The following is a 21,388-nucleotide window of genomic DNA, read 5'->3' on the forward strand; positions in this document are numbered from 1 at the left end:
TCCTGCCATCAAGATAACTTTGTATCCTCTTCCAATATTTTGAAATCTGGTCTTAGTGAAAATCTTATTAGGTTTAAAAGTGTAAGACATATACGACATGAGATTTATTGATAAATCCTCATGGAGGTTTGAGGATGCTTAAATTTTAAATAAATATGTAAAGGTGAAGAATGAAGCTAGGATTAGAGTGTAGTTCAGTGGCCAAGTACTTGCCTGGGGGTGGGGTTAGGAGTCAATTAAAGAATTCCAGACTTACTAAAGCTGGATAGTTGCTGGGGAGGGATTGAGCTGCTATCACAGAAGGGAGATTGGGGCCACCTACTGTCTTACGTTTTCTATCGCTGCGATGAAACACCATGACCAACAAGCAAGTTGAGGAGCAAAAGGCTTAAGCTTCCACAGCACAGTTCATCACCAATGGAAGTCAGGGCAGGAACTCACACAGGGCAGGAACCTGGAGCAGGAGCTGATGCAGAGGCCATGGAGGGTGCTGTTTACTGGCTTGCTCTCCCAGCTGTTCAGCCTGCTTTCTTACAGCAACGGGACTACCAGGGCACACATAATGGGCCAGGCCCTCTAACATCAATCACTAATTCAGAAAATGCTCTACAGACTTGCGGACAGCCAGATTTTCCAGAGGCATTTTCTCAATCGAGTCTCCCTTTTCTCAGATGACTCTAGCTTGTGTCAAGTTAACATAAAACTAGTCAGCACAACTGACCCTTTGTCACCTTGACACACAAGCCCATCCCTTTTCAGTTAGAACCTTTTCTTTCTCATTTATCCCTAAGAGGGCACATTATTAATATTAACATCACAATATAAAACACTAGTAACTTTAAAAGCCCCACTGCCCTTACAAATTTAAACACATTAAAACTTAAGTTTCCTTAAAATACCCAATCTCTAAAAATCCAAAATCTCTTTTAAAAATTCAAAGTCTTTCAGCTGTGTGCCACTGTAAAAATAAAAATTAAACACTCTTTTCACATCAAGAGGGAAGAACGGGGCACAGTCACCATCAGTTCAAAACAAAACTAAACTCTAACCGTGTAAATAACTCAGTTTCCAATGTCTGGGATTCACTCACAACTTTCTGGCTCCTCCAAATGGCTTGGGTCACTTCACTGATTCTCCCCTCTGCAGCACACACAGCTTGTCTTCTGAGCTCAGGCAGGCTCCACTCCACTGCTGCTGTTCTTGGCGGTCATCTCATGGTCTTCTGTAGCAGCTGGGCTGAACTTTTGCCTCTCCTGGGATCTCTCAGGGTGCCAAGCCTCAGCTGCTCTCCATGATCCCTTCATGCCTTCAAAATCTGCAACACCTGGGTGACTCTTATATGACTTACGGTTCAGCTGCCAGTCCGAGGTACAACTTTGTCTACAGAAGCTGGAATACAGTTTCTGTGTGCTGACTCTCAAAAAAACAAAACAAAACACACAAAAGAACCAAACAACAACAACAAAAGACTTCCCAGAAGCTTCACCTCAGTGATGCTGGTCTCTCCTTAATCACTGCTAATTTCTCAGCTCCAACTGACCAACAACAATTGTTCTGGTCTCATGTCAGTCACAGCCAATTCTTTAGCCCCAGCTGACCAGACACCAGACTTCACACAAAAGGCCCTGGAGAGTCTGTGCTTCCCTCTGAAAGTCACAGGCCAGGCCTCCATCTTCTGCGCTGCTCTCAACATTCTTACCTTCCAAGCTCCTCCAGAACAGCTCACTGAACTCACAGCACTCAGTGGATTTTCCAGCCCAAAGTTCCAAAGTCCTTTCACAATATCACATCATCCTACAAAATAGTATGGTCAGCATACTGTCAAAGCAATGCCCTACTCCTAGTACCAATTTGTTTTAGGGTTTCTATTGTTATGATGAAATACCATGACCAAAAAGCAAGGTGGGGAGAAAAGGGCTTATTTGGCTTACACCTCACCATCATAGTTCATTACCAAAGGAAGTTAGGACAGGAACTCACACAGGACAGGAACCTGGAGCAGGAGCTGATGCAGAGGCCATGGAAGAGTTCTGCTCACTGACTTGCTCGGCCTGTTGTGTTTTTTTTTTTTTTTTTTTAATATTATCCAGGACCACAAGCCCAGGGATGGCCTTCCCCCGTCAATCACCACTAAAGACAATGCCCTACAGGCTTGCCTACAGCTGGATCTTATGGAGGCATTTTCTTAGCAGAGGTTCCCTCCCCTCAGATGACTAGCTTGTGCCAACTTGACATAAAACTATTTGGTTACACCCCACATGTAAACATAACTGCCAGACTTTTGTCGTTGTCACAAAGTACATGGACAAAACAGGTTAAGAGCAGAAGGATTTATTTTAGCTCATAGTTCCAGGAGTTTCAGTCCACCAGGATGGAGGGGTCATGGCAGGGCCAAACAAAGCAACCAAGAAGCTGAGAGACAGAGTAAAAGAGAGGGTGAGATGGAGAAAAGGACCATGCGTTTGTTAGTGGACTCTGTCTTTTTTTGGCCTTTATTCCACTGGACAACCCTCACATTTGTAATGGCTATTTTCCCTTAGCTGTCTCTGGTCATGCTTTCACAGACATAGGTAGAAGTTTATCTCACTTACTTCATAGGCACTTCTCAGTCCAATCATCTTAGCAACCAAGATCAGCTCTCACAATAACTAATGTAAATGTTGTTGAGGAGATGGATGCCCTTGCATCTGTCTCCTTCCTAGTATATCCTGTCTGAAGTTGTAACGTTAACTTTGAAAACGTTTAAGTTCAGTTTGAACTATGGAGGTGAAGTAGATTAAAAACTGTATGGGCACTTGTCTATAATTCTTTATCATAAATTCAGCTTACTCCACCTCGACTGATGGCTTGGTGCTACCATGGTAAGCAGAGGAGCAGAATAAACATGGAGACCAGTCCAAGGCTGTAGACTCTCTCTCTCCCTGTCAACCTGAGGGCAGCTCAGAGAGAGGCTGAGCCAGTGAAAAGGGGTTTGAAATGCTGAGCTAATACTCTCAAAAACAACAAGTTAAACTCTCTAAGGTTATTTAAATTGTTGCGAGGCTCTCAGGATTGGAGTTAGTTTAATTTCAGCCTGTATGTCCTGTTAGTCAAGGACACTACTGATTTCTGTGTTGACATGTTTCCAAAGATGCTATGGGACTTAAGCTTCAATGCACTGTCTCAAAATATGAGAGCCAGGCAGTGGTGGCGCACACTAATCCTAGCACTTGGGAGGCAGAGGCAGGCAGGTCTTGGTGAGTTTGAGGCAGGCCTGGTCTACAGAGAAAGTTCCAGGACAGCAAGGGCTACAAGGAGAAGCTCTGTCTTGAAAACCCATATATATTATATATTATGCTATATATATATATATATATATATATATATATATATATGAGATATCTGTGGTTTGCTGGTTACTTTGTTTCGTTTTGGTCTTTTTCATAATTTTACCATTTATTTTATTTTTTCCTCAGAGTAACAAACCCATAATATCGTCCTTGTTGGCAAGTGCTAAAGCCACAACCCCTCAGTTTAAACAAGGTTTAAACTTGTTTATTTTTAGATGTACACAAGCCTTAAAAATGAGTGATGACGCTGGTCTCACCGTGTTAGCCCGGTGCATAGAGCGCTTACCCAGCATTCACAAAGCTCTGGATCCGAGTCCCCAGCACCATACACACTATGTGTAGTGACACATGCCTGTAATTCTCCTGCTGGGGAGACGGATGCAGGAGGAGTAGAAATTCAACACCCTCCTTGTCTGTAGGGAGTTTGGGGCCATCCTGAGCTACATGAGACCCTGTGTTAACAACGCTCAAGACTCATGGAGATTGGGAAAGGGCACACCACCTATACAGTGATGAAGCACCTGAGAAATGATGCAGTTTCTATCTTCCATTCCAGTCCTTTACAAGTTTCTTATTTTCTTTATTTTTAATGTATAGTGTTTTACATACATGTATGTGTGCACCACATAGACAGAAGATGGCATCAGAGCCCCTGGAACTGGAGTTATAGAAAGTTGTGAGCCACCATGTTTGTGAGCCTGGTCCTCTGTAAGAGCAACAAATGCTCTTAACTGCTGAACCAACTCAACTCTCCAGCTCCCTCCATACCTGTTCTGAACTGGAAAACAGAGTAAATTAATTTCCCCCGATAATAGCCAACAGTAAATTGTTGATAAGTAGAAATAAATATATACACTATGGGGGAAACATGTAAATATGGACAAAAGAAAGTTAACTCTAAATATACACCTGTAAATTATGCATTACTATGAACATACAAACAGAAGTCTGTACATAGGTAATCACTTTCTCATTGCTGTGGCAAACGCACTGACTGGGATCACTTAAGGAAGGTTGATTTTGGCTCGTATTTAAGGATCTATAGATGCTTTCACGGTGGGGAAGTCATGGAGAGTGAGGCAGCTGGTTATGTTAGAGAGATAAAGGTTTCTGCTTAGCTTGCTTTCACCTTTCACTCTGTGTGGGACTCCACCCCATGAGATGGTCTGGCCACATTCGAGTCAGTTTGGGAATTTTGTTTTTCTTAGACACCGAGGTCACGTGCTTATGCCTCACTGAAACCCACACTTGCTTTCTTAGTGATTTCCCCCATCTTCTTAGAAAATGAAAATGAATGGTTGTTGCTGGAGACTCCTGGCTCCAGCATGTAGTTTTGGGCCTTAAGAGAAGCAGGAAGCCCCCCTCTATAGGGTGTTCCAAATCTATGTGTTCCAAATGTGGCACATGCCACATTCCCCCACGGATGTCAGTGACAATCATAATTGTGGCGATAAGACTTTCTGATCACCATCTGCAATAGTAGGGCCTTCTCAGCAGCTGCAGTCATTTGCTCTTGTCTTTGGATTGAACTGGGGGAAATTGATGCACTGTTTGCCTTCTTCTTCTCTTGTCTTCTATTCACAGACCTTTCCTTTGCCATCTTTCTTTGGACAGGTGGAAAATACTGGTGATCCCTGGTCTGATGGTGACAATAAACAGAGTATGACATATTTTGAGGCTATTTATCTGGTCATGGCAACAATGTCGACTGTTGGCTTTGGGGATGTGGTGGCCAAGACATCCCTAGGACGGGTTTTCATCGTTTTCTTCACCCTTGGAAGTTTGGTGAGGAATATTTTTATTATCTTTTGAGTATTTAAAACAAAGTCTGGCATTGTGGTGAATGCCTGTAATCCCAGAACTTGGAGAGGCAGAGGCAAGCACATCTCTGTGAGTTTGAGGCCAGCCTTGTCTACAAAGTGAGTCCAGGATAGCCAAGGCTACACAAAGAAACCCTGTCTCGAAAAAACAAACAGAAAAACAGAAACAAAAGCATTTAGTTAATGGTGAGAAAACAATATCAATTTGAAAGTGAAGTGAATGTTGCTTTATTCAGTGTGTGTGAAAATGAAATGATGCACAGACCCCATATTCTACAAACCATTTACTCTAGAACCTGGTGCTTGGTTCCCAGGGATGAAGAGAGGTAGATTCTACATTGAATCAAGCAAGCCCTTCTTCCTCCATATTTGCCCACGAGACTAAAATCTTCCTCTAAAGAGGAAGAACACTTGAGATGTGGTTATGTGCCATCATATATCTTGCAACCACTCACCACACTACACTACAGTTCGAGGTAAGCTACAGATAAGTTAGTATTTATGCTTGGTTCAGGAGAGCAAAGGAAGCCTCGTTTTTTTCTTCCCTTCTCTCTCTCTCTCTCTCTCTCTCTCTCTCTCTCTCTCTCTCATTTTTCTTTTTCTGAGACTGGGTTTCTTTGTGTTGCTTTGGAACTAGCTCTGTAGACCAGGCTGGCCTCAAACTCACTGAAATCCAGCTGCCTCTGCCTCCCAAGTGCTGGGATTAAAGGCAGGGGCCACCACCACCTGGCTCTTATTTTGATCTCTTAAAAACATTGTTCTTCATAACATTGTTCTCCACTCCACCATTTTAAATTCCCTACAACCAATGCCACCTTCTGACATTTCAGTCATCACGTCTAGTCCCCTTGGTGGCATATGAAAGGGCTTGTTTGTCTCTTTTGTTTTGTTTGATTTTTTTTTTTTTAAGATAGGGTTTCTTTCTGTAGTCCTGGCCATTCTGAAATTTAGAGATTCGCCTGCCTCAGCCTCCTGATTGCTGGATCAAGGTTATATATCAGGTGTACCATCGTGCCCCCACTGCCAGGCTTTCTTTTTTAATTTTTTTTAATTGCAGTCTAAACAATGTGAAGTCATAATAAAAAAGAAGTTAGAAGTCATAGAGTGAAAACTTTGTAGAGAAGCTAATATTTGTGTTTATCATTTTGAAAGCTTGTCAATTTTAATCAAAATCTGGACTCTTTAAAAAACTCATAAAAATATGGTCTCTGTTTAAAACTGCAGTTCACTGTTAGAACCTTCTGCTAGTTCTGTGGTTCTCAACCTGGAGGTCATGACCCCGTTGACAAACCTCCATCTCAAAAAAAAAAAAAAAAAAAAAAAAAAAAAAAAAAAAAGAATTACATTATGGGTGGAGAAATGGCTCAGCGGGTAAGAACACTGACTGTTCCTCCAGAGGACCTGGGTTCAATTCCCAGCGGCATCTACATGGTGCCACACAGCTGTCTGTAACTCCAAGATCTGACACCCTCACACAGACATACATGCAGGTAAAACACTAACGCACATAAAATTGAAAAAGTTTTCATTACGGTTCATAACAGCGGCAAAATCACAGTTATGAAGTAGTGACAAAAAATTAACGTTATGGTTTGGGGTCACCACAACATGAGGAACTATGCTAAAGGGTCGCAGCATTAGGAAAGTTGAGATCCGCCATACTAGATGAAAGGCATGTATGTATGTAGTTGTCTTTTTCTTTATAGTCTTGTAATTTGGGAATATCTGTCAAAATGATGAGCCGTGGGTAATTTTTTTTTTTTTTACTTATTATTTTAGGTACTATTTGCAAACTACGTCCCAGAAATTGTTGAACTTTTTAGCAACAGGAAGAAATACACCAAGGCCTATGAAGCAGTAAAAGGAAAGAGGTAGGGAGCTTTGCTGGCACAGTCTCTACCATGTAAGACATTCTTGTGATCACGTGTCTCGCTTTGGCACGTGCTGCTGCCATTGTTACGGGCCTCGGGAATGCACTGCCGGAGTTCTCCATTTACTGGAGAAAGCAGTGTTAGCAAGAATGCCAAACAGGATGTTCACTGCTTGACACACATTATCATATCAATCTGTTCATACAAGTACTTAATCTACTTATGTCAACCTAAATAAGAGAGAGGAGAGGAAGAGAGAGAGAGAGAGAATAATGACACGTGTGAACAGCAGAGTTTTGCAAACATAGTAGGTAAGTCTATTATAAGTGATAAATAACCATGATGACTGTAACAATAACTTTTCTATAAATCTCTGTAGAGTACAACTGTTTGGAGATGTGAGATGAGGCAAAAGACTTCAGAACTGGATGCTTCCTTTCTGCTTTGGAGTCCTTTGTGTTTATATTGCTGAAAATCTAAAGGATTCAAAGACAAAATTTATTCAAAACAAGTTTAGGCTAATTTCCCTTCTCTATGTTTGACAGGAAGATATAGCCAGATGCCTCAGATTCTGGGGGTCCACCTAGCCTCAGAGAGAAAATATTTAAAAACAAATTGCACAGTGCTGAACCTGCGAAGACCGTTTTTCCATATCACTATTTCGCAAACACCACACACGGTGACCGCTGTACACATCACATTTCCATTGCATTAGCCTTCACAAGTAATCTAGATGTGACTTAAGTTGCCAGGAGGTTCATGTGTAAGTTCCACAAAAGCTTAGGCTGTTTAGCTGAGGACACTGAGCACCTATAGGTTTTGATGTTTCGGGGGCTTTGGGGGTCCCTCGGACACCATGGGAGAGCTGTTCTTTTGTTCCTCAGATGATCCGCTTCCTCGTTCTTGCTGCCCAGGTTCATCGTGGTCTGTGGAAACATTACAGTTGACAGCGTGACTGCCTTCCTGAGGAACTTTCTCCGCCGTAAGCGAGGAGAGATCAACACTGAGATTGTGTTCCTGGGAGAGTAAGTGTGTCAGTGTTGCTCAGTGTGCCGTAAATTAGTAGTTGAAGTATGTGTGAGGGTTTTTTTTTTTTAAATGTGTGAGTTTTTAATGGAGGGAAATTTGTAACATTTATAGAAATGTTAGGAAACAATAATAAGCAAAATAGTAAAAGAATTACTTTGCCTTTCCAGTAAGACCAGCTGCAGAAAAAGAACAGTACCAGACCTAACCAGTGCAAATATTTTGGAATCTACCTTTCCAGATGTTTTTCTGTACATCTGCCTGCATTATTTAAGTGACACTTAGGCACTATGAAAGCTAGCTGGTAGGGATGAAGCTGCCAGGTCAAAACCAGCTTGATTTTTCCATGTCCTATGGCATAAGAATGTGGTGTCTTTAGCAATAGGGTCTTACCTTCAGGTTCTGGTGGGTAATCAAAAAAATGATATTTGCCTGTTTTGTTTTGTTTTGTTTTGTTTTTAAATCTGTGAGACCCTTTTGATCAGTGATTCAAAGACAGGAAGCCCATACCTGGATACCAGTGTTTTGTTTTTTGTTTGTTTGTTTGTTTGTTTTCCTTTTTTTCATTACCACTATAGCTCTATAATATAACTTGAAATCAGGTATAGTAAAACTTCTGACTGGGTGGTGGTGGCACACACCTTTATTCCCAGCACTCAGGGAGCAGAGGCAGGGGAACCTCTGTAAGTTCAAGGCTAGACTGGTCTACAGAGCGAGTTCCGGGACAGCCAGAGTTGCAGAGAAAAACAAACAAAACAAAACAAAACAAAACAAAAACTTCTGTCATTATTTTTGTTCAGGGTTACTTTGGCTATCTAGAGTCTTTTGTGTTTTCCTAAGAAATATAAGATTCTTTGTTGTTGTTGTTGTTGTTGTTGTTAGGAATGATGCTGGAATTTTGAAGATTGTATTAAATCTGTAAATTGCTTTTGGTGGGGTAGCCATTTTATTTACATATTTGTTTGTTTATTTTATTGAGACAGGACATCTCTATGTAGCCCTGGTTGTCCTGGAACTATGTAGTCCAGGCTGGCCTTTAACTCACAAGAGATACACCTGCCTCTGCCTCCCAAGTGCCAGGATCAAAGTTGTGCACCACCATGGGTAGCCTAGGAGGCGTGGGATATACCAGTCTTTTTGTTTGGTTAGTATTTTTATTTGTTTGTTTGTTTGGGGATATTGTGGAATGAGTTGTTTCTCTGATTCCTTTTTCAGTGTGTTTGTCCTTGAGGCTACTGAGGGTTTTTTTGTATGTGAATCTCATGCCCTGCCATGTTGCTGAAAGAGCTTTATCGGTTCTAGGGATTTTCTGGTGGGGTCTTAAGGGCCTTTCATACAGCATTATACTGTCTGCTCCTTTTTCGGTTTGGATTCTTTTTGGTTCCTCTCCTGTTTTATTGTTCTAGGTAAATCTTTACACAGGAGTGGAAAGAGCGGGCATCCGAGTCAGCATTTAGTGGTACCACTTCGGGCATTTCTCTGATTATTAGCAAGATGTTGACTGCAGGCTTGTTGTGTCCGGCTTTCATTGTATTGAGATAGTTGTCCTCATCCCCAGTCTCCCCAAGATTTCTGTCATAAAAGGATACTGGATTTTGTCAAATTCTGTGATTTCTGCAATTGAGTCTGTTGGTGTACTTAATTAAGCTTATTGATTCCATACATTGGTCCATTCCTACATCTCTGCAGTGAAGTCATCTTGATCATGGTAAGCAGTCTATTTTGATGTTTCCTTGAGTTAGGTTTATAAGTATTTTATTAAGAATTTTGTTTCAGGGCTGGAGAGATGGCTCAGAGGTTAAGAGCGCTGCCTGCTCTTCCAGAGGTCCTGAGTTCAATTCCCAGCAACCACATGGTAGCTCACAACCATCTATAATAAGATCTAGTGTCTTCTTCTGGTGTGTAGGTGTATATGCAGATAGAACCTTGTATACATAATAAGTAAATAAAAGAAATAAAAATAAATTAAAAAAAGAATTTTGTTTCTCTTTTCACCAGGGAGGTATATAGCTTTTATTGTTGTGTTTTATGTGATTTTGCTATCAGTGTAATACTGGCTTCATAAAGTAATTTTGGAAATCAGTTTTCTATTTGCTGGAATAATTCTGGAAGGATTAGTGTTAGAGTTCTTCTTTTAGAGTGTAGTTAAGTTTTGCATTCAAATCTGATTCATTCTGGCTTTTTTTTTCTCCATTGGAAGATTTAAACTAATGCTTCAGTTTCATTGCTTGTTGTGTATTTGTTTAAGTGGTTCATTTCACTTTGACTTAACTTCAGTAGGTCATGTAAGTTTAGAATTCATCCATTTCTTTTAAACTTTCAGGTTTAGTAGAATACAAAGTTATGTCCTTAAGAATTTCTGAATTCCCTTGGTTTCTGTTATAATTCCTTCTGATCCCTGTTTTATTAATCTGATTTTCTCACTTTTTATTTTAGATATTTTGGCTAAGGGCTTATTGATTTGATTTATCTTTTAAAAAAACTGTTCATTTTATATAGATTATTTGTAGTTTCTGTTTCAATTTCATTAATTTATATCCTGATCTTTAAAAATAATTATTTATTATGATTGTGTGTGTGTATGAGCGCGAATCATGCTATGGCATACATGCAGATGTCAGAGGTCAAGTTGGAGAAATTACTGGGTACAAAGAGAAGTATTTAGAAAACAGTTAGAAATTGTATTGACTTAGGAATGGCAGTAGGAGGCTTTCCCACAGGGTCTGTGATCTTCGTCCTTTTTGAATTCCATTTCCACCCCTGCATCCTGTTCATTATTTTATACATCTGTGTTGTGTTTTCTTAGAAGTGATTCAGTCATTTAGTTAGGTCCCCATTCATTTTCCCAAAAATTTTTGTCATTATTCTTTTGTTCTAATTTTCTAACTTATCAGTCTGTCATTGATCTAGTTTGTACTCTGTTGCTATGACAAACAGCGCAACCAAAAGCTACACGGAGAGAAGCAGGACCTCGAGGCAAGACCTTGAAGCAAAAATCAGGGAGTAACCATAGCTTACTGGCTTGCTTTCTTAAAAGAAAAGGTGCATTTAAATATACTTTAATCAGAATAACAGAGCCCTGGACCTAGGTTGGACTGCAGAGGCTGATGCATCAACCGAAGACCATGCATAGAAATGACCTAGACCCCCTGCTCAGATGTAGCCCACAGACAGCTCAGTCTCCATGTAGGTTCCCTAGTAAGGGGAGAAGAAACAGTCTCTGACATGAACTCGGTTGTCTGCTCCTTGATCATTTCTCCCTGGTGGGGTTACCTAGCCAGCCCACAGAGGAAGAGGATCCAGGCAGTTCTGATGGGACATGGTAGGCTAGGGTCAGCCTGTAGGGGAGGAGAGCTTCCCCTATCAGTGGGCTAGGGAAGAGGGATAGGGGAGAAAGAGTGACAGAGGGTGGGACATGGAGGAGATGAGGGAGGATGGGATACAAAACGAATTAACAATAATAATAATAATAATAATAATAATGGAGCTAAGTGTGGTAGTGCATGCACACCTTTAATCCCAGCACTGGGAAGGCAGAAGCAGGTGGATCTCTGTAAGTTCAAGGCCAGTCTGGTCTACAAAGTGAGTCCAGGACAGCCAGGGCTATACAGAGAAACCCTGTGTTGAGTCCTCCCCCCCAAAAAAAAAAACCCAAAACAAACAAATGAAGCAAAAAAAAGAATAACTAAACCCAGACTCCAGGACTTGGAAGAATAGTAAATTCTCTTAATTCCTGAATTGTCTCTCCAGTCCTGTTTTTCAAATAATGACTTTTAACCTTGTAGAGAATATCATCTCTGAGTTTATCCTAATAATATTAGTATACAAAGCTATAAATTTCACCTTAAGCACATCTGTTGTGGTATCCAAAAGCATGTATATATTTAATGTTTTTTAACATACCATAATTTATTTCTAAAAATAATTATAAGGAACTATTGTCATATTTTCAGTCCCATAATACCTTTATGAGTCTTGTCTTTTAATATTAAATATTTACGAGCATGGGATGTTTTATGGATGTTCGTGTCACCTTTGAGTACATTTTATGCTAACTTCCTCTTATTATTCCAGTTTTAGCACGTCTTGCTGCAGTGAGCAACACAGTACAGTTTTTACTTATTTTTGGTTTTTAACTTTTACCTTAATTGTAGGTCATAATATGTGCTACAACTATTTTGTTTTGCAATATGAAATGTTTTCGGAAGTTGGGTAACTTGCTATTTTGCTAAATATTGTCTGCCCTCTTCGAACACTTGCCAGTCATCATTTACAGGTGTGTGGAAGTTTCTCATACTAGGGACAGGTTTGAGTCTCACGTTCTGCCTACATTGACTCCATATATTTAGAGCCCATCTTGTTAAATCATAGCTTGCGAATGTTGTACCTTTTTCTATTTAGGATTTTATTTTACATTATGTGTATCTGTATATGTGCACTGGAGTGTAGGTGCCTGTGGAAGACAGAGGAGGGTGTTGTCTCCCCTGTAGCTGTAATTTGCAGATGATTGTGAGCCACCTTATGCAGGTCAGAGGAACTAAAATCAGGTCCTCACTGAGAGCAAGTCAGTACTCTTTACCATGCCATCTTTCCAGCCCTAGAGCGCTCTATCTCTCTGAGTGCTTGAATTGTTTTCTTTACATAGTGATTCCTTTTTGCACAGCATTATTTGATTCATGGGTTTTGTTTGGTTTTGGTTTTATGTTACTATGATTGCTCAGGTCTAATCTACAGACCCATTTATGGATGGGATTAGTTGTGTCAACATCCTCTAGCTATATGGACTCATAATGGAATACAGATGTCTTCTGACGGAATTAGGGATTTATTAAATGCACTGTCAGCTAACAATCATCAAACAAGGCCAGCCCCTGTGTTCCCACCTCTGCCACTGAACTCTTTTTCCCTAGGGCTCCTCCTTGCTTGGAACTGGAGACCTTATTGAAGTTCTACTCCTCCTATACAACGTTTGTGTGTGGCTCTGCGCTGAGGTTCCAGGACCTAAAACGAGTTGCAGTAAGATCTAACTCTTTCTCTCTCAGTCCCTTCCCTAAGCCAAGAGAGAAAGCCATGGCCTGTGTTGCTGTGTCAGAAGCTACTAGCCTGATTCCTTTGACTGGAGGAAAACTCAGCTTTGATTTTAAACACTGATCAGGAAAATAATATAACAAATCCTTGATGCGTAGCAAGTCGACCTCAGTGCTGAGCTATACTTCTTTAAAACTTTTCTTCCATCGAAATTCTCTATACAATTTTATTTTATTACTTAAGAGGTCTGGGGAAAGTTATAGAAAACAGGAATGTGTGTACTTTTACCTCTTTTCTTGTTTAAAATTTAATTTAAAAACATTTGTTTGCACAGCATATGATTCAATCTCCTCCACCTTTTATTTTTATTTATCCTTTGAGAGTTTGGTATATGCATAGCATGGTTTTACTTTTAGTCACTCCTCTCTCCTTCCAGTTCTTTCTGGATTCCCCTATGATCCTCCCAACTTGATATTGTTCTCTCTCTCTCTCTCTCCCTCTCTCTTATTTTTTATAACCCGCTGAGCCCAATTAGTGCTGCTCATATCCCCACGGACATGGGCCCCTTGATCTGAGCATGGTCACCCTACCAAGAACCCCACCGCTAAGAAAAACTGACGCCCTCCCCTAGTAGCCATAACTTTCAACAGCTCCTCAGCTTTTGGCTTACATGCCCCTCCCCAGTCCACACTGGAATGCTGACTGGCTTCATGTAGTATAGGTCTTATGCAGGCAAGAAAAGCCACTGTGAGTTCATAGGTGCAACAGTCCCATCATGTCCAGAAAATACTGTTTTGTCCCAGAACTCAACTTTTGGCTCTATGAGTCTATGTCCCCTGAGCTTTAGAGGGAAGAGATGTGATACAGATGTCCACTTTGTGTCTAATCATTTAATGGACACCTAATTACATAAAGAAGCTTCTCTGGTGAGAGGCTACACTTAACTATCGGTATCATTTATTCAGAAGGTGGTTTGATGGTGTTTCCGTTTAGCAAAATAAAAGTAGTAGGTTCTCCCCTAGTGCCTATGAGCGTCCCAGCCATGGGTTTGGGTTTACAGTTCCAGGCATGAGTTTCTTCTATTCTCAGGTCTTAAAATCTAATCAGAGTTGGTAATTTCTTTAGCATTCATGCTGCTATTACATCCATGGGCATAGTTTACTAGGCCAGTTGTTACTGTACCTTGAAAAGTTCACAGCTGGGTAAGACTTCTGCTGATGACTTTCCTCCCCCAGCAACACAGATATAGCCAGACATGGTCTTGACCATGGGTCCATCGACTCACCAACTTCCCTTCTTAAATATTCGTATGCCTTTGATAAGATAAACATTAAGACAAATAACAGGAATCACATCAAGGCTCAGGCTATAAATAATGACCAATGGCCAAGTGGGTGTTAGATCAAAACTGGCTTCCTGGTATCTAAGTAAGGAACCTGAATATTTCAATTTAAAGCAAAGGTCTAAAATAGTGCTTCTCAACCTGTGGCTTGCGGCCTCTTTCACAGGGGCCACCTATGACCATCAGAAAACATATATTTACATGATGGTTTGTAACAGTAGCAAAATTACAGTTATGGAATAGTAATAAAAATAATTTCATGGTTTGGGTCATCATACATGAGGTACTGTATTAAAGGCTCACAGTGTTGGGAAGGTGAGGGCCGCTGGTCTAAAGAACTAATGTAAAGACTCCAGGCAAAAAATGACAGACTCAGCGTAATCTTTCTTTGCCTTATAATTTGGTACTGCAGGAGTATTTTCAATAAATTTCTGGCACTTTAAGATTCAGAACCCAAGTGTCGAGTTGATTCTTCACTATAGGCACGTGTGTTCCCAGTTCTCCCGTTGTTTGGGTCCTTGAGGTGGACAAATGTACTGGCAGCTGCTGACAAAGGTCTTATTGCTCCTTAGCAGACGTAGACTAATGGGCAGCATGGGAAAGTAGAACTTTAAACTGTACCCCTATAAAGCAACTTTAGATTTCTGAGGAAGTCCCTGGCCTGGCCCTCAACTGCAGCCCTCAGAGCATTTGCAGGAATGTGGTCCTGACATGAAGATGTCTGGCTCGTAACTCACTTCCTGCGTGTGCTCTTTTGGTTGGTGGTAGTCTGATGAAACTATAAAAAAAGCCCTAAAGAGGAAACATGAAAGTATTTCCCACGTAATTAGCCTGACAGCTGCTGTTTAATCTGAAGAATAGGTGGAGAACGCGGAAGCCTGCCTGATTCTAGCCAACCCCTTGTGCAGTGACTTGCATGCTGAAGACAATTCAAACATTATGAGGTAAGAGGCTGGCATTGTTTTGCTTTGTGTGTTCCTTTTGTCATTTTTCTCGATACACTAAAATGAAGCTCTTCACACAGGACTGAAGGAGGGGAGATGGTATCTCTAGTTCACTGGGCTCATCACAGCAGAGCAGGTTTCTGCCTATTTTTCCCAAAACAGTGAATGCAAAGGGAAGTGAAAACAAGCATCCTAACTGTGTATGACTTCCTTCATATTTCCCCCTGACGTTTCCTGTAGAACAGAACAATACACATCTGAAAAGCAAGCATACCAGTTCCATTTGTAAGTAAGACCCGCTTCAGTCAGAGATGATGATGGTATTTGTGAATACAAAGATGGTATTTGTGAATCCTATTTGCATTCTTTATTTATCTGAATTTATCTTTGGTAGTCCTAGGGAAAACTTACGCATGGTTGGGTGTGACATGTCTGTGCGTCCTGGCAAGCGTTCTCAAGTGAATAGAGTTAGTGTTCCCAATTACTTATTAAAAATCTGTGAGTAGGAACCTTTCTTGTGGTAACAGAAACTCAAAATATGATTTTCGTGGCTCGGTTCCTAGAGCAAAACAAATATGTACATTTGAAGATGACTCTACACAGAGCCAGAAACAGCTGAGAAATCACACCATGCATGTCACATCGAATAGGACATATGTTCTAAGCTCTTCAACTATAAGCTGAGAAAACTGAATTAGACACTCTATTAGCCACTTTAAGCTACACGGCACAAGCCTGTTTATTTCTTCTTTGTCGTGGATTCCAGTTCTCTAACACTAAACCCTGGCCTGTCCCTAGATTTGGTTACTTGGTGGCTTAAGCTGTTTGCTTTTCTGTGCTTGTCAGAAACCAATATGTGGGGCTGGAGAGGTGGCTCAGCAATTAGGAGCACTCACTGTTCTTTTTCAGTACTCAGGTTCAGAGCCTGGGACTCCCATTCCAGGGGCTCTGGCATCTTCTTCTGGCCTTGTGGTACACACACATATGTTTGAGCAGAACATTCATATGTACAAAATAGAAATAAATACATCTAAAAAACCCCCGAAAACCTATAACTATAAAACAGAATGTTTGTAGAAACAAGCTAACAATTTTGTAATGTGCTGAGTCCCTCCACACCTACTGACAAAGCAACTTAAAACTCTGAATTGGATTCCATTACAAAGCCAATGTGATGCATGACCACTGAGCACACTGTCGGTTTTTTGTTTTTTGTTTTTTTCAGGGTGCTGTCTATCAAGAACTATTACTCGAAGACAAGGGTCATCATCCAGATCCTCCAATCCCACAACAAGGTATCGGGGCAGCTCAGAAAAGCTGCTTTTCTCATCTTTAGATCTCTTCGTGGATCTACAAATGAAATTAAATTTGTGGTCTCTTTAAAATGGTGGATCACTTAGGGACACAAACAGGGGACAGAATTAGTGAGTTCAGCCATTTGAACTGATTTTTTACAACTCCAGCTCTTTGTTTATTTGTTTGTTTATTTGTTTGTTTCAAAAGTGAAGCTGGAGGCAGGCTGACCACTTTCAAATGCTGACTTATTCCAGCCATGTCCGTTGACCTTGTTGCTACCTGTATTCTCAGGATCGAAGAGGAAATTAATTAAAGAAAATGTACACCAAGAAGAGGTTTCTTGGGGTGTCTACATTTTTAATGCCTGACTCACTTTCTACCATAAAATAGATTTTCCTGTCAAAAATCCCCAACTGGAACTGGAGTTCTGGAGACAATATCATCTGCTTTGCAGAGCTGAAGCTTGGATTCATGGCCCAAGGCTGCCTGGTGCCAGGACTGTGTACCTTTCTCACGACTCTGTTCATCGAACAAAACCAAAAGGTAACTTTACAAGCTGATCTTGGTTCTTGGCTCTTAGTCCACATTCCCATAATGGGATCCAAAGTAGAAAAAAAAAAAACCTGAAGAATGCAAAGTCTCCAAGAAATGGGATTTGCCTCTTGGGTAGGGAAGGATTGAAAGATCCGGATTTAAGTTCCTGGTGCCTTGAAGAAGCATTTGCAGCACCCATACGCAAAAGAGAAACTAATTCTGCTTCCTCCCTACATTCCAGCATGCTGTGATATAAATGTTTTCATAAATTCAGAAGTGCTTTGAGTTACTGAGAGTAGAAATGTAAATAGTTTTCTTCTTAACAGAGAAGTAATAGTTAAATGTAAATAAATAGGAAGAAATCAGTACAATGATCATATTAATCAAATGGAAATGATATAAATAATAATTAAAATCTAACCAACTTGTAGGTTACTTTAGGGAAAATCCACTCAGTAATAGAAGTAGAGGTCATAAGACTTACTGTGCTCTAATTGCTTTTCAGTGGTGTTTCCAGGAAGTACCCAGCAGGGGCTGGAATAGCTAACCAACCAAGTTGTATAGTAAGCCGGTGGGGAGCACAGAGGGGTCAATCTTTCCACCTGGGAATCAGCCCATCGCTTCCCACCTTAGGCCATAAATCCTTTTCTGGAACAAAATAAGAGCCAAGGAGGGACTGCGTTTTTTTTGTAATCCTACTGGAGTGGTCATCAAATATGTTTTCCATGAAATGTTCCTGGGGTTAGGTGGCAGGGTTTGTTGTCCTTTACTGAAGATCCTGCAGAGAGTGGCAGACGCTGTCTGAGAAACTGAGGAAGAGCTAGAGATTCACGTGGCTCTCAGGATGGGGGAAATGAATGCAAAGGGCGCAAACTATCAGAAGTAGGTGACCGGCTTTAGCAGGGCAATGTTCAAACCACAAGATGACCATCAGGAGAATGTGTGAGTTCACCATTTCTCTGCATAGCAAGGGCTGCTGTAACTAATCTAGAAATTTCTGTCTTTATCTATGGCTTCTGTCATGCTCTGTGGACACAGCACTGTAGGGCTGTAGGGAGATAGGAACTGCCTTACACGAGCCTCCCCCAGGTGGCCTTCAGCCTTGTTAAGAACATGCCAGAGCTATGGGGTAGCTTAAGGGGAGGGTGCCGCACATGCAAGGTAGCGCTAGAGAAAAGCCATCTTTTGTCTCTCTCACTTCTCTAGACACTTCTGCTGGCCTTGGTTTTTGTATTATTATCAAACCTGATTGATCAACTGCATCTTGGATTCCTAGGAACCTGTAAGCGGTTCTCACTCTTAGCAGAAGTCACAGCTATTTTTTTTCCTTTGGTGTATGTGATTTTTCAGTAGAAAGTAATTTAGTTAGTCAAAGTCGATCCTAAGCCTTCATAGTCACAGAGGGACACCTTGGATTCCACATTGTCCCTCCCACATTTCTGTTACTGTTAAAGTCTCAACAAAACAAAACAGTAAATCTACTGTGCTAAAGTTAGGAATGGGCCAGAGAAAATAATTCTAATTCTGACATGGAAACTTAGATGCTGTTAGCTTTAAAATGTAGCTCTTATCTCAAAGGAAATAAAGAATAGTTTATTCTGTAGCCAAATTTGAGTGCCTAGGGCATGGAAACGCAGATTTCGGTTACCCCTAAATCTCATGTTCCCGCATGGAAGCAGTTTTCTGAAGTTTTCATAGTAATAGAACAAGGGAAGTCATAAATCAAGACACCTTCAAAACTCATCAATAGACCCATCTGAGAGTCAGAGCGATCTCCGCTATATGCCTTAGCTTCTATCTGATAGCATTCCGAGCCCCTTGATGGATGGAGAACAGGGCTCTATTAAGTTAATACATTCCGAAGGTTATTTATTTATCAGGAAGTTAGGAAGTAAGGCATGGCTCTTTCAGTAGTGTGAGCTACTGTATATAGGCTGTGGACCTACAAGCTTCCAGACCCTCCACGGGTGCTGAATTTTTAGGCAATCAGCCTTTGCAGACACAACTTCTTTCCAGTTCTTGACAATGCCTTCTGGGAGGAAACTGAATGGGGAGGTGTCCGGATCATCTTGGGATCCACTGAAAACAGATGAGTCCCTTTTTTAACTTTGCTCCCCATGAACACTAGGATATACCTCCTCCCTGTGCTCCTCCCGCCGTGGAAACTGACTCCCGCCGTGGAAACTGACTTGGCAATTAGCAGTCTAGGAGCGTGAGTTTCCCTTAGTAACATACTCTATTTGGTATGATTGTATTTTCTAGGTTTTTCCTAAACATCCTTGGCAGAAATATTTCTTGAATAGCTTGAAGAATAAAATTGTGACCCAGCGCCTCTCTAATGACTTCGTTGGGATGACATTTCCTCAGGTCTCAAGGTATGTTGACTGAAGTCCTTCCCCCATTCTCCATGCCCTCATCCCACCCTGTTGATGGAAGGTTCCCTGAGATGGGCTTCAGTACCAACCCTAGAGAGGAAAGACAGTTAACTCAGAACTCTAGAGCAGGCATTCTCAACCTTCCTAATGCTGTGACCCTTTCCCACAGCCCCTCATGTTGTGGTGACCCCCAAGCATAAAATTACTTCGTTGCTACTTCATAACTGTAATTTTGCTACTGTTATGAATCGTAATGTAAATATCTGACATGCAGGATATCTGATGTGTGACCCCCATGAAAGGGTCACTTGGCCCCCAAAGGGGTCATGACCCACAGGTTGAGAAACACTGCTCTCTACACTAGCACTTTCCATTGCGTATGGGCCAGTTTCACCTCCATCCCACCTGGCATTCTTGCTAACATTTATGCCAGGTGGACTCCAAGTGGAAATCTACAGTTAGGCACTCCTTCCTCTGCTAAGCCACTGGTTTTCTCCCCAAATAAAGGGTTGGTTCTGTTCATAGAGACCAGCCTCCTGCTTGTCTCTCTCCTCATAACTCCTTTGTTTTCCTTCCTAGGCTCTGCTTTGTAAAGATGAATCTCATGCTGATAGCCATCCAACACAAGTCACTCTTTCACAGTTGTTGGTATTGATAAAGCTTTCCATTCCTTCTGTTTCTTCTTCTTCTTCTTCTTCTTCTTCTTCTTTTTTGGGGGGGTTATGTTGTTGTTGTTGTTGAGGGGAGTTTAACTGTTGTTGATAGAGCAGATGGAGTAGAGAAGGGATATTATCAGACCACTGGCATTTCGTAAGAACTTGTAAGTTCCATGTTTATAGCTGACTATGGTATCATTGACTTATAACCCAAGCACCCAAAAGGTTGAGGCAGGAGGATCACTGATGGTTTGAGGCCAGGCTAGGCTATATAGCAAGATCCCACCTCAAATTACAGAAGCGAAAAACAAGACAACAAAACAAAACGAACAAACCCAAGACAAAATAACTTTGAATTCTTGCAAATACAGTCAGGTACATTATTGTTATTTTTGTACCGCTTTTCAATTTTTGGTTAGGGCCAAGTATCTATCTATTCTGTGACAGTTATCTTTATAACTAGATAGTTACATTTGACCTTTGCCAAAAGGCCAAGAAGAAATAAACAGACGTCTAACATGAATCAGAGATCTTCTTTCGTCTCCACTCCCCCAGAAAAAGGAGCTGAAAAGCCCGAGACACATTAGACAAATGCGGATAATGGTGACATTTAGAGGCCACAAATCCATGTTCTTCTCTTCGAGAGTCAAAACCAGCCACACCCCTCATTAATAGTCTCAGTAAACAGCACCAAATGCCCTAACACCATTTCAGGTAGAGATCACTAAGACAGTGCTCTGCCTGTCTTGCAGAAGTGAAAAGCTTTTGTTTTGATTCATAAGGATTCTCTCACACTCCCAGTTTACTTGAACTGTCCCAACCACAGAATAAGCCAGAATTAAATTTGACTTCATTCTAAAGTGAACAGAAGAAAAGTAAATTTGTTTATTTATTTGTTTTCATTTTTTTTTGAGATAGATTTTTAGGTGTTTTTTTTTGTTTTTTTTTTTGTTTGTTTGTTTGTTTGTTTTTTCCCCCCAAGACAGAATTTCTCTGTGTAGCTTTGGCTGTTCTGAACTCAATTTGTAGACCTGGCTGGTCTCGAAGTCACAGCAATCCACCTGCCTTTGCTTTCCTGAATGCCGGGATTAAAAGTGTGCTCCACCACGTCTGGCCTGAAACTTGTAAGGTAGACCAGGAGGGCCTTGAGCTCACAGAGAGTCACCT

General features: G+C 41.0%; 1 protein-coding gene across 1 annotated transcript in view; it reads left to right on the forward strand.

Annotated features, from left to right (window-relative positions):
• The window catches only part of Kcnu1 (potassium calcium-activated channel subfamily U member 1), a 100,272-nt gene that overhangs the window by 31,215 nt on the left and 47,669 nt on the right, over window positions 1–21,388 (forward strand). Inside the window, exons 8-16 of the mRNA XM_060381357.1 lie at window positions 4,944–5,114; window positions 6,929–7,020; window positions 7,935–8,045; window positions 12,957–13,062; window positions 15,278–15,360; window positions 16,586–16,655; window positions 17,047–17,199; window positions 19,453–19,565; window positions 20,145–20,213. Of these exons, the coding sequence (XP_060237340.1) occupies window positions 4,944–5,114; window positions 6,929–7,020; window positions 7,935–8,045; window positions 12,957–13,062; window positions 15,278–15,360; window positions 16,586–16,655; window positions 17,047–17,199; window positions 19,453–19,565; window positions 20,145–20,213 (968 nt within the window). The remainder of the gene's footprint in view (window positions 1–4,943; window positions 5,115–6,928; window positions 7,021–7,934; window positions 8,046–12,956; window positions 13,063–15,277; window positions 15,361–16,585; window positions 16,656–17,046; window positions 17,200–19,452; window positions 19,566–20,144; window positions 20,214–21,388) is intronic.

The sequence above is a fragment of the Meriones unguiculatus genome, chromosome 4 (assembly GCF_030254825.1).
Source record: "Meriones unguiculatus strain TT.TT164.6M chromosome 4, Bangor_MerUng_6.1, whole genome shotgun sequence".
In the NCBI taxonomy this organism is placed as follows: Eukaryota; Metazoa; Chordata; class Mammalia; order Rodentia; family Muridae; genus Meriones; species Meriones unguiculatus.